The sequence below is a fragment of the Sinocyclocheilus anshuiensis genome, unplaced genomic scaffold (assembly GCF_001515605.1).
Source record: "Sinocyclocheilus anshuiensis isolate Anshui unplaced genomic scaffold, SAMN03320099.WGS_v1.1 scaffold1038, whole genome shotgun sequence".
In the NCBI taxonomy this organism is placed as follows: domain Eukaryota; kingdom Metazoa; phylum Chordata; class Actinopteri; order Cypriniformes; family Cyprinidae; genus Sinocyclocheilus; species Sinocyclocheilus anshuiensis.
The window spans coordinates 719,346-732,715 of NW_015536540.1; the positions used below are offsets into that span (position 1 = coordinate 719,346).

General features: G+C 39.5%; 1 protein-coding gene across 1 annotated transcript in view; it reads left to right on the plus strand.

The window, feature by feature from the left end:
* Positions 1-2,037: 2,037 nt before the first annotated feature.
* The window catches only part of LOC107697147 (nuclear factor of activated T-cells, cytoplasmic 1-like), a 35,651-nt gene continuing 24,318 nt past the window's right edge, over positions 2,038-13,370 (plus strand). Inside the window, exons 1-5 of the mRNA XM_016497808.1 lie at positions 2,038-2,376; positions 4,604-5,636; positions 5,757-5,916; positions 10,425-10,627; positions 12,708-12,880. Coding sequence (XP_016353294.1) covers positions 2,358-2,376; positions 4,604-5,636; positions 5,757-5,916; positions 10,425-10,627; positions 12,708-12,880 — 1,588 coding nt within the window. The 5' untranslated portion in view covers positions 2,038-2,357. The remainder of the gene's footprint in view (positions 2,377-4,603; positions 5,637-5,756; positions 5,917-10,424; positions 10,628-12,707; positions 12,881-13,370) is intronic.

Below are 13,370 nucleotides of genomic sequence, written 5' to 3' on the forward strand. Positions count from 1 at the left end.
GAAGCTGTGTTTACTGCGGCACGCAGCTCACTTTCACATTGCTGGGGAGGATAGGGAGGCCCTGCCCACATCCCCTCAAGCCCACTTAGGGCCCCTAACCAGTGGGTGAGAGCTTTCCATGAGGTCAAACAAATACATTTGACCCACAGAACAGCAGGAGAGAGAGGACTGTAAGAGAGGGTAATGGCACAATTACCATATTCCCATGATGAAAGAAACAGCTAGTGTTTCATAAATGCACTAATTCCTGATGCAATTATACATCATCCTGTGCGTGTGGGGTGAAGGCTATTTGGCTCTCTTTTGTTGCTCGACCTGGATGAATTCTTAGTGAGGGCAAACACTTCACAGCTACTGTAAAACATGTCATTAGAGAGCTTGCAAAAGGCACATCAAAAAGCCATTTATTTGCCTAATAGGAGGGAAACCGTATGCAATGTGTAAACCTATGTGCACTGAGAGACCATGACACTGTATATGCAGATGCAATTCTTTGTGCAGAGATTGAAAATACAGACTTATTTTGGGTCTGAAAAATGGACTTGCATTAAGTTTAGGGTTACTGGCATGGGAAGGGTGAATTGCATTTTGAAACCTTTCATAGTAATATTAAAAATGCAAATATGCATCACTATTATGATAGTACATGTCACTATTTACAAAGGGGTGCTAATTAAGATGCATGTTTTCAGTAGTAAGAACAAATAATGTTGTGTGGTGCAGTATGGGAATCCTGCACTAATGCAAACATTTGCCAACATTTCTTGGCTTCAACAAATTCAACAAAAGCTGATTCCCGATGACGCAGCGAATCGCGCCCCACTGGAAAGTTGTCAAAACCGAAATCATAGTTGCTCGGGCTGCCAACAGCATCTTGTGATTTTCAGATCCCATTTCCCTGAACTGTGATGTCCTAAAACAACAACCAGAGCTGTTAGTCTGTTTATTAAATCACTATCAATGCACTGCAGTTGCTACGTGACGAGTCTCACAGAGACTGTATTTGTGTCTATTAATGGGACAATAGAAATTATTAACATGATAATGGCTTCTTAAACTGCCTTTGTTTTTCTAAATAGCCACATTTGATTTGTTTCCAGTAGCAGCACATGTGAACACACTGGCTCTTTCGCCTTTTTTTGCGTTTCATTATTGATTGCCTATTTGTGAGTGAATTTTTAATAGGCTCGGTCTGAAAGTTTTGATCAGAATTGGACTGAATCAATTATATCAGACTGAATCGGTAAGAGCAGCTCTGGGGTTAACTGAATCAGTTGGAAGGGAGCTTACATGTCAGACTCGCAGTGATTCGGGTTAGTATTCGGTTAGTACCGACTCATTAAACTGCAGCCGTCTCCTTCGATGGTTGACTCGTAACGACCTGAGAACCAAACCTGAGAAAAACTGACGAGGTGAAAAGTAAGTTTAATAACAGAAATTTTGACACAACTTAAATGTACGACAACTTAATAACTAAACATAATGGTTTTCATTAGCTAAAACGTGCAAAAATTATTCAGCTAAAATATTTTAGTAGAAGGCTATTAATTGATTGTAAATGCGATTTTTTTATTTATTAGCTGAATCGTGGCTGCAACTGGGACATGTGAAATTACAATAAACATATTCTTAAATAGCTTAATGACACACACAGACACACACACACACACACACATCATAAATATAGTTGTCTATGACTATTGGAACGTTTTAGAGTGTAATAGGCCTATTCAGACAACCGCTGAATCATTTGAACCGGCTCTTGAATACAAACTGTTCAAAAGAACCGATTCGCAAAAATGAGTTGGACTTCCCTTCTCTAGCAGATGCGCATGCGCACACGCCGGCTCATTTGCCTCGGGTTTCAACGGCTGCACATCTGGAAATGTTGAGAGAAGAGAATCCCTCTCTTCATCTGCTGTCGAGCTTTGAGACGTGGTGCCTGCGTCATCCATTGAGAGGCGGGGCTTCACGGAGGTGTTTCCCGGCTTTATATAGATACAGAGACCTTTCAATCGCAAAGCAGTGCGTCACCAGAACCCCTGGAAACTAACATGCAAGTCCAGAATAGAACAAATAACGAGTTAGACAAACTGTATTAAAATAATAGTCATACATTTTTGCGTTGTTATTGCATGCGCTTTTAAGTGTTGTATACTGAATCATCCGAGCTTTCAAATCATTTATACAGTTCTCTCGTGACTGGAATACACCTTTATTGCGGTAGAAGTGAACACTTTTATCACAGATATCTGGACTCGTCTTTACATTGGGAAATAAAACGCTCATCGGACACTTTCGTGCGTTTTGGGAAAGTGCGTTGAACTTGCTGTGAGTTCACGCTACACTTCGCAAGCATGAAATCCGCAGAGGAAGGTAACGTATTACGAAGATTAAATGCATCCACTCACACTGTGTCATATTTCACGTTAATGTGTTTCTGTATTATTATTTTAATATAAGTATTATTGGATTTAGTAATACAGATTCAAGCACGTTTGCGAATTTACCTGCCGTGGTGATAAAATAAATCAATAACTGCTATTATGCACGCACTTATGCTATATCTATTACTAAGGGAGACCGGGGAGTGTTGTACCACATTTGGTTTTAACTTCTCTAACTCAAATGTGTACCATGTGTCTCAAACTTTGACGTAGCGTTCCCATGTTTGTCTGCTACAGATTTAAGTGATTTATAAATCTGCAGCATGTTCCTAAACTGTGTAAATTAATGTCAGGTACAAAGACTGCTTTTGTAATCTACCCCACTAACGAGGTGAGTTGTGACAGTTGGAGGGCTTGGTAACACTTTATAGAAAATATGGTCATCTTAATTTCTCTGCGTGGATTTACTGTGCCGCAATTTTTTTTAATTATAAAAATAATTATAGTATATCTGATCACCACCACAATCCAATAATATATTATATTTATAGCCAAATAAATAAGTTAGTGTTTTCTTTCTGTGTCCATTATAGATAGGTAAGTTGTGTTACAACCCTCCCCATATGATAGTGAGTTCACCCCAGTAGCTAATTTCTGATTGGTTATTGGTGGTGTTACAGCTTGCCCTGCTCTACTGCTCTGTTGTTAATGTTTATTCATTCTTTTTTATTTCTGGTCTAGTGGAATTCATGTTATTTCTTATTGAATCAATGGGCTGAATGGGTTTTTCTCAGTTTAAGAGACTGCAGAGGGGAGTGGTGGACGTGACGAAAGATGAATAAGCAGGGAATTTAGATTGTGGGTTTTTGCATCCCTTTCTTTGCAGCAACTGTGCATTTCACAAGATAACTTAGATTATAGTTCATAATGACAGCTCTACTAAACAAAACAAGTTCTCAGATTTTCTGCTGAGAAAAGTAACAAACCTGCCTGAAGATGGTTTCCTGGTCTTTACTGGTTTAAGATGGTCTCTTTAGCTGGTCTCCTAACTTGACCTGATGAAATGTGCCCAAAAGCCTTTTAAATCCAACCAGCAGACCAGCATAATCATGCTGAGAGACCAGCAAACCTGCTTAGGCTGATTTAAGGTGTTTTATTTCACCGAGGTTGCTAATATAATTTTAATAATCAGTAATTTAGTACTTTTATTTGTTTTTTTAAGCTATCAGAACACTATAGTGTATACTTACGGCTTGCTTACAAAAATCTAATATGTAGTTGTTAACTTGATTCAAAACGATACATACATTAGAGATACATTAGCATGCTATCAGTATCCAGGGTGCTTTGTTGCGCTGTGGTCACATTTTCAAGTATCTGTGTTTTTAATCGTCCTCTAAAGTAGCGAGAAATCGTTGCAAATGTTATTGCAAGCAGTGCCAGTAGTGACTGTGCGCCAGTTTGGGCTAACTTACATTAAATATAATTCCACCAGGTTGGACTGACTGACTACAGTGACTCACTCAACTCAACTGTGTTTTTTTCCCCTTTTTGCACCGATTACTTATTAAAAGAATATATTTCTGTTAAATATATATAGCTGTATAGACAACTTTGATAGGCCAGACAGATGATGTATTACTAAATATTCTAAAAGATTTTAGATAAGCTACAAGTTTTCTAAAATGCTAAAGTGGTCAATGAATCATCTCTAGGAAGCTCTAACCATTATGTTTTGGAATATTTAAAACATTTTCTGGACAAGACATTTTGTGTTAGTCATCTTGTATAGGCCTGTACATTGCATAGATGCAAATGTTTGCCCCTGTTTTTCGACAGAGATTGCTTATGAGTATTGGTTTTCCGTCTGGTTTTGTGCTCAGGAAGATATTTTTAACACTTTGTTATTTTTGGCCTGGTATTTGTGTGTCACTCACCTTGCTTCCCCTGCAGAGGTTGTGGCTTTTTACCACTAATGTTTTTGACTCACAGCTATTACTTATGAGGAATAGAGTGTCATTTGTTAATGCCCTTTTTATACCAAATGGCTGTTCTTAAAAAAAAATAGAAAGTTTATTAGATGTGGCTGTTTGCAAAAGCAACAGTTTTCTTACAATACTCTATGCACAAGAAATATCTTTTGCATCTATACTCTTTGATCTCAATAGCTTATTTTTAGTTGCAGCACCTCATGAAAATGTGATTGCACCTTACAGATGCATACGGTTACAGCCAAAACACCAGCATCTCATTACCTCTGAGCAACCCCTGCCCACCCTCCCAGTACCACAATCTCCAGTCCAGCCCTTCCTTGTCGATATCCATCAGTCAGCCGTCCTCGTTCTCCCCTCAAGATGACATGAGCTCAGTGGGTTACTTCCAAACATCCGGCACCCGGTCCAACGGGGCTCCCACGCTGGAGAGTCCACGCATTGAGATAACAGCTTACGGGCAGTTCCCCGAGGATGAAGTGGAGGAGAACAGCGTTCCCGTGGCCAAGCGAGTCAATTCCATAGTGACATTAACTTTGCCAAGCATTGACAGTTATCGTGACCCCACCTGCCTAAGCCCGGCAAGCAGCGTGTCTTCCCGTAGCTGCCATTCAGATGCGTCATCGTACGAATCAGGCTTTTCGTACAACTATGACAACTCGCCACAGAACTCGCCCTGGCAGTCTCCCTGTGTCTCCCCGAAAGGTTCCTCATCTCTGCAGTCCTGCACCCTCGGCGCTTCTCCACGTCATTCTCCGTCCGGTTCTCCCCGTACCAGTATCACCGACGACAGCTGGGTGGGCACCCGAGGCTCACGACCGAATTCTCCTTGTGGCGGTAAACGGAAGTACAGCTTCAACGGTGGCCCATCACACAAGTACCATCCGTACTCACCGAATCAATCCCCGGGGCTGTCGCCACAAACTTCGCCCCGTCTTAGCGTGACGGAGGACACCTGGCTGCCCAACACCAACCAGTACACCAACTCCGCCATTGTCGCCGCCATTAATGCCCTCACCACAGATGGATTAACAGATCTTGGGGAGGGGATCCCTTTGAAGTCCCGCAAGACCAGTCTGGAGCACAGCGCCTCGATGAACCTGAAAGTAGAACCAGGTGGAGAGGAGACAGGATCCCTGGAGCTTTGCCAGGAGGACTTCTCCTCAGCACGCCTGCCCTTCAAAAAAGAGACCTACTGCAGTGGCTTCTTGGATGTGCCCCAACACCCATATTGGTCCAAGCCGAAGCCTTACATCAGGTTGGTAGCATATAAGAATTTCTTTCATATTGCAAGTAGTTCAGTCATTTATCTGTGCTAACCAAAGTTCTCTCTTTCTCCTTGCCTCGTTATTGGACCCTCTCACTCTTATTCTCGAAGTCCATCGCTGCCTGCTCTCGATTGGCAGTTGCCTTCCAGTTCAGGGCCGTACCGCCTACAGATTGATGTCCAACCCAAGTCCCATCACCGTGCTCACTACGAGACTGAAGGCAGCAGAGGGGCTGTAAAAGCATTAGCGGGAGGGCATCCAGTGGTCCAGGTATAAATTCATAATCTCTCAGAAGAATAGTTCACCTAAAAATGAAAAGTCTGTCATCATTTATTTACCGTTATGTTCTTCTAGACCTGAATGACTTTCTTCTGTGGAATTCTGCTTTTGTCCATAATATGAAAGTCAGTGGGGTCCAAAACAACACTGGACAGCAATGACTTTAAATAATGTGTTTTTTTAACTTTAAACCGCATAAACACATTTCATTACACCAAATACACCAAATAATGTTCTTTTTAGCAGCATCATATGACCCCTTTAATAACTGCATTTTGCACCATCCTGCGAATTTTTACTGACAGATAAAAAGGGATATCTGGGAGCAGGTAAGAGTAAACATTATTAATTTAAGTGTACTACCAACATTGTAACACAATACAAAACTAGTTGAAAATTAGTGTACAAGTATAGAGAAAAATTATAAATATGGAGGATAAATTTTAACTAGGATGATGTAGTAAATGGTTAGTTAGATTGCAATATAAGTCCTCTAGGTTGCTATTTGCATTGTGTAATATACACTACAGCTCAAAATTTGGGGTCATTAGGATTTTTTTTTTTGTATTGTTTTTGAAGGTAGTCTCTTATGCTTACCAAGGCTGCATTTATTTGATCAAAAACACAGTAATATCACACATATTTAGAAATATTATTACAATTTAAACATACTGTATTCTATTTGAATATATTTTAAAATGTAATTTATTCCTGTGATGGTAAAGCTGAATTTTCAGCCGCACTAGTTTTGTATTTTTTAGGATTCTTTACTGAATACAAGTTCAAAGGAACAGCATTTTTATTTGAAATAGAAAAAAAAATCTTACCCTAAACATTTAAATAGTAGTGTATATACACTTTAATATTATAGCTATCATTCATTTGGGAGATTTTCACAGAATGTCTTATTTTTAACCATTTTTAGTCAACATCCTGCAACATCCTCTCCATGATGTGCCATGGTGGTATATATTCATTCTCATTGTTTTTGTTTTTGTTGACGTAAGGGAACTTCCTTATATTTGTTTTCTCTCAAGTCATAGTTACACACTGTGATTTAAATGCTTATATTGTTCGTTTTACTGCCATGTCCAAGTTCAGGAAGCTTGAGAGAAGTACTTCTGAATCATGGGTATTCACTGCACGAGTTGGTTGCAGATGCTCCCTAATGGATAACAGAATTCCTAAAGACAGGAGTCGTGGTTTTATCTAAAAAAAAAAACCCGCTTTATTTACTTAAATCGCCGTTAAAGGTGAACTCAACATTTTGGAGTACATCTGTGGCTGCTGGGTACTTGGACTCAAAATAATGAGGTGCTAATGATTGTGAACACGTGGCTCAGTGCGTCTCCCATCTGAAAAAACAAGGTCCTCTCACCCTCGTGTTTTATTTTTTTCAAATTCATTGCCGTTTCCGGCCTAGTGCACAGACTGCCTTTTGTTTAGCTGAAGGTCCTTGTACTGCACTGACATCATGTGCAACAGCATCGTGTGGAGGCGTCCAGTCTCCGCTGCACACAGTCCTGGCAGGCAAGTAAAGGGGAGTGTTCGAAGGAGCCTCAAACAAGCTTGTCCCATTCTGTAAACCATCAGATTAGAGAGCGCTCTCAGCTGCACATGTTCTTCTTTTAGTGTACGGCACCTCCCTTCATGCTCTGTCACCACTGATGTCCTCCTCTGAGGATCTCAGTTAATGTGCAAGTTATTTTGTGACCTTTAGCGGAGTTGTTAAAAGCACTTTGGCAGTCATTTTTGGGTGGTATCGAAGCATTTCAATTAAAGTTCTACTTTCGCAAACCAAATAGACTTGTGGCCACTATAATTTTAATGAATTAGCTGTATTTTCAGTATTTTAAGCACCTACTTTATGTATTCCCATAACTATGTGAGTCACTACAGCCTCAGAGTTAGACTTAGACCACCCCCTCCCCCCCTTATGTCTCTCCACTTGGGGTTTGGTGGTTTTCGGTGGTCAGGATTTCTGTACCCAGGCTGCTAGAGCCCCGTCTCTCTTTTTCTCTCTCCCCCTGCTCGGGTTCCTGGTGGTTTCTGTCAGATTTTTTGTATCCTGGATGCAGTTTGACCACATGCGCCATCGGATTGACGGTAGACGTGAGTGTGTAGCCTCTGAAGTAAGCCTGCCGCACCACAGCTATGTGCTTCCACGTCTGTGCTTAAGTCTCTTGGGAAGCTAACGTCTCAAAGAACAGCTCTGTCAACAAAAATCACCGCCGTAACTGGAAGAAGTGATGAAATCCCTAAATATAGGTTTGGTTTGTACGAGCAGTGCTTCCACATTTACAATATTCAGACTGGTTTTATCTCATAGGCCTACTGTGACTGGGATGATCTTTATTACTTTTTTATTGAGTACTGCTATTAGAGTTTTTGTTTGGTTGAGGATTTTAGGACTTATTTTATCATCGTAATGTGTCTCATTTACTAATAACTGCATACTCAAGCGTTCTTACTTAAGTGCACAAAAAGGCATAGAAATTTGTGACCCTGGACCACAAAACCAGTCATAAGGGTCAGTTTTTTGAAATTGAGGTTTATACATCATCCGAAAGCTGAATAAATAAGCTTTCCAATGATGTATGGTTTGTGATGATATGACAATATTTGGCCGAGATACAACTATTTGAAAATCTGGAATCTGAGGCCCTGTCCACACGAACGCGGTTATTTTTAAAACCGCAGCTTTTTCTACGCAGTTAGGCCGTTCGTCCACACATAAACGCAGCACCAGTTCACTGAAACCGAACATTTTTGAAAATGCCTGCCAGGGTGAAGATTTTCAAAAACTCCGGTTGCAGTGTTATCGTGTAGACAGCGAAACCGGAGTTTTTGGCTTGTGACGTCGGCGCCTGCGCTGTTATCTCCGCCTACTGGAGACTTTTTCAGGCTTCTGATTGGCCAACATGGCTTTACGGTTGAGAACCTGTTGGTTTGGCATGCTCTTGACAGTGCTTCATAGCATGCGTTTGCGTTTTTGTGTGGACAGAGATTTTTTTAAAAACGGAAGAAGGAAAAAAAAATTATAAAAAATACCCGTGTACGTATAGACATGGCCTGAGGGAGCAAAAAAAATCCAAATACTGAGAAAATCGCCTTTAAAGTTGTCCAAATTAAGTTCTTAGCAATGCATATTACTAATAAAAAATTAAGTTTTGATATATTGATGGTAGGAAATGTACAAAATATCTTCATGGAACATGATCTTTACTTAATATCCTAATGATTTTTGGCATAAAAGAAATATATATATACAAAGTTCTTAAAAATGATAATCAAAAATAACCCCTTTGAAACAGCTGAATAAATTTATTAAACCTTGTCTTTTGGGATTTATCACAATGTATTTAGTTGTTTCAACATGATTGTTTTAGTTTTATATACTATGTAATATAATGTAATAATAAAATAAAATAAAATATAATTTTACACAAAAAATGTGTGAACTTATGTTTATGAATCATGATTTTATTGTTTTAATACATGCATATGCACTGTTAGTGAATGAGCCCAATGAGAAGAACAGTTGGTCTTGCTCAATATCACTTGAGACGTAACCTCTTCCAGTAAGAATTTGCTCACTGATTCTGTCCAGTAACTCTTCAAAGGAGCCCGTGTTGTAGATCTACTTTTTTTCCCTCAAGCTGTTTCCCTCATCTGCCACAGATGTGCCACGGAGGTTGAGAGCTTGAGAGGGTGAGAACTGACCCACAGCACTCGGAGGTGCGGACACATCGCTCTGAACTCCGTGCCATGGGCGGAAAGAGTCTTGGCATTCCTCTAGTGGGTGATAATGTAATGAAGTGAGGGGAGGGTTCTGAGAGTGCGATCTCTCTGGCCTCTGTTTTTCTGGCCTGTGCACTCCCTACTGCCTGAATAAACACAAATGCCAGGCTCAAACATATCTACTAAAATAAATATACAGACTGGTCCAGGACTTTCACCACAGATGCTGACCACCCTCCTTGAGGATCTCCATACATCAGCTGTGTGTTACGTAGCTTTGGCCAAATGTGCTTGAGTTTTGAAAATAAATCTTCAAATTCAAACTCTTGCTTCATACTCACGTCAACAATTTATGATTTAAAATCTCTCTTTTTTGTCTTTTTATGGTTTTCCTTGTGTAACTTGTTTTTCAGCTTGCACAATCAGTATCTTCTCATTTACAGTATATATTTGATATGAACTAATATACACTACCAATCAAAAGTTTGGGGCTGGTAAGATTTTTAAGTCACTTATGCTCGATGAATTTATTTGATCAAAATACAGTAAAAGCAAAAGTCAAATATTATAACGGTTTAAAATAGCTGTTTATATTTTAATATAATTTGAAATGTAATTTATTTCTGTGATGGCAAAGCCAAGAGTAATTTTAAAGTAATTTCACCATTACTTCATCTTCTGATTGACTGTGATTATGTCACTTTCTTGTTCTTGTAGAAAGAGGTTATGCCAATAAATTCATATCTGTATCTTTTCAGCTTCACGGCTACATGGAGAGTGAGCCTCTGACCCTACAGCTGTTCATTGGGACAGCAGACGACCGTCTTCTCCGGCCTCACGCCTTCTACCAGGTCCACCGTATAACCGGGAAGACCGTGTCCACACCAAGCCACGAGGCCATACAGTCCAACACCAAAGTTCTTGAGATTCCTCTGCTGCCCGAGAGCAACATGAGGGCCATGTGAGTATACGTGCACATCTCAGAAAGACACTAAGAAACAGGAAAAACACAGAGAAACATCCAAGCCCAGTGGGGGGAAATGTTTGTACATCATAATTATGTATATCCACATGCATCCTGTGCATGTTTCCTGCAATAAACAACATTGATTCTTTAGACACCCCTCCGTTTTACCGCCGATCCTCCTGTTGTGAAGGCAGTTGCTAAGCAGAAGTGTGTTTTTTGTGTGTGTAAGGAGTCCCAGTGCCGTGGGTTTCCCTTGTATGAGCTCCAGGGCTCGTGTTACAGGAGGCCTCTGGTCGCGTGGAGCCTGTAATGGCGCGCTGGGGTCTGTTCTGCAAGCCAGGCGGTAGCGGTCTTACCAGCTCAGCATTTTTGTCCCGCTCTATAATGGATGTAACACTTAACTTATACAAAAAAACCACACACCCCTCTGGATCTTGTTTCAGAGCTTTCTGGGGAGCGTTCTCGCTTTGTCACGTTTCTGTAGTAAAGCCAAAAAATGGTTATGTCCCTGTGTCAGTGCAGTTTAACCAATTTTAAACTCTTTAGTATTTCATTTCACATTTTGATTGGAGAGAAAATGCTGTTTTTACTTTGTATGTAGAGTTCAGTTTGGAAGGCTGGAAGCTCAACACGGGCAGTTGTTTTGGAAAAGGAATGATGGCTTGCTCTATTATAGTAGCTGTATAATTAATAATTTGGTAGGCTTATATAATTCAGTTTATGATACAGTTTATACTTATTTTATATGTGTGTATTTTTATTTTATATTACATCTAATTTACATCTTTTAAATCATTTAAATTTTCCTCTAAGATCAGGATGACACCTAGAACACAATGTGCTCATCCTCACCACATACACATGGAAACGTTAATATCTGACATTCCAGTGTCTGTACAGCATTGACAGATTACTCGTATTCAGTGATTGTTTCTCCGTTTTTTTCAGATTTCCTGTTTTTGCCTAAAAAAGTAAGCTTTAAGGATCATTTCACTCATGTGCAACTTAAATAAAGGGCCCTAAATGTTTCTTCGATGCAAAACTTTGACAGGCTTTTAAATAACTATTTACTTGCGTTGGCTTGAAGGATTTGAACATTTAATGGAGAAAGTAAACTTTTCATTGATTTTTTAACAACATCTCTGCCATGTCAGAAGCAGAAATTGGAAGAGGCGAGAGAGAAAGGGCATTTATTTATGCAGTGCAGAATAAGGGCCAGGCGTAATTTTGGCAGAAATGGTACAAAAAAATTCAGGCAATAAATTAAACGTTTACTCTGTTCCGATAAACTGTTTATTAAACAGCTGTCTAACGATATTTACAGCACATTTTTGTACTTCTGAAAGGATTTGTTGATTCCTAAAACATTAACATTCTTTTTGTGTCACAGAATCGACTGCGCTGGAATTCTCAAGCTGCGTAACTCAGACATCGAGCTCCGGAAGGGCGAGACAGACATCGGACGGAAGAACACGCGTGTGAGGATGGTGTTCCGTGCCCACATCAACCAACCTAATGGCAGGATGGTGTCCTTACAGGTGGCATCTAACCCCATTGAGTGCTGTGAGTCATAATAAATGTTTTTCTCTAATACACATTGGCCACAATTAACGGCACTCTTTTATTCAATGCTTTTGAAACCTCCATTTGCCAGTTTAAGAGCTCTAAATTTTCTCTTATAATGCCTGATGAGGTTAAAGAACACCTGACAAGAGATCAGAGTCCATTCCTTCATCTAGAATCTCTCCAGATCCTTCAGATTCCCAGCTCCATGAGGGTGCTTCTCCTCTTCAGTTCACCACACTCATTTTCTATAGGGTTCAGGTCAGGGAACTGGAATGGCCATAGGGCTGTGAAAATTAATCTGTATTGTTAATCCTTTTGATCTTTTATTTAAAAATTTCACATAAATCTAACCTTTCATTGGATAATAAAAATTTTAAATGGGGGGAAATATCATTATGAAATAAATGTTTTTCTCTAATACACATTGGCCACAATTAACGGCACTCTTTTAGTACTTCTGAAAGGATTTGTTGATTCCTAAAACATTAACATTCTTTTTGTGTCACAGAATCGACTGCGCTGGAATTCTCAAGCTGCGTAACTCAGACATCGAGCTCCGGAAGGGCGAGACAGACATCGGACGGAAGAACACACGTGTGAGGATGGTGTTCCGTGTCCACATCAACCAACCTAATGGCAGGATGGTGTCCTTACAGGTGGCATCTAACCCCATTGAGTGCTGTGAGTCATGCCACTAAATCTCACTAAGTCCTTTTTTTATTTGGCTTTTTTAAATTCATTGTGACTAACATTGCATTAGTTTATACTTTTTATCAGTTAATTAATTTCCTGACCTTGCTAGCATTATGCTGTACCGACAGGAATGTTGTAATTAGATGGATTGAATCAATAAATCAAAGACAGATTTGACTTTTTATATACACACTTTTTTTTTGCTCTGATAACTGCCAGGACTGATTAATTGCTATAAGGTAAATGAGAAATATCACTAGAAAATGAGTAATGAGTAAATGAGTAAAAAATGTGAGTAATTTCTGGGTTAAAGGTTCCAGTTAAAGGGAGAACATGAATGAAAGACATATGAAGCCTATGTCAGGTAACATTTTCAAAAGCACCGACTGAAAGTACAGACTGAACTACCATATTTATATATATAATATATATAAATAAAATTATATATATATATATATATATATATATATATATAGTC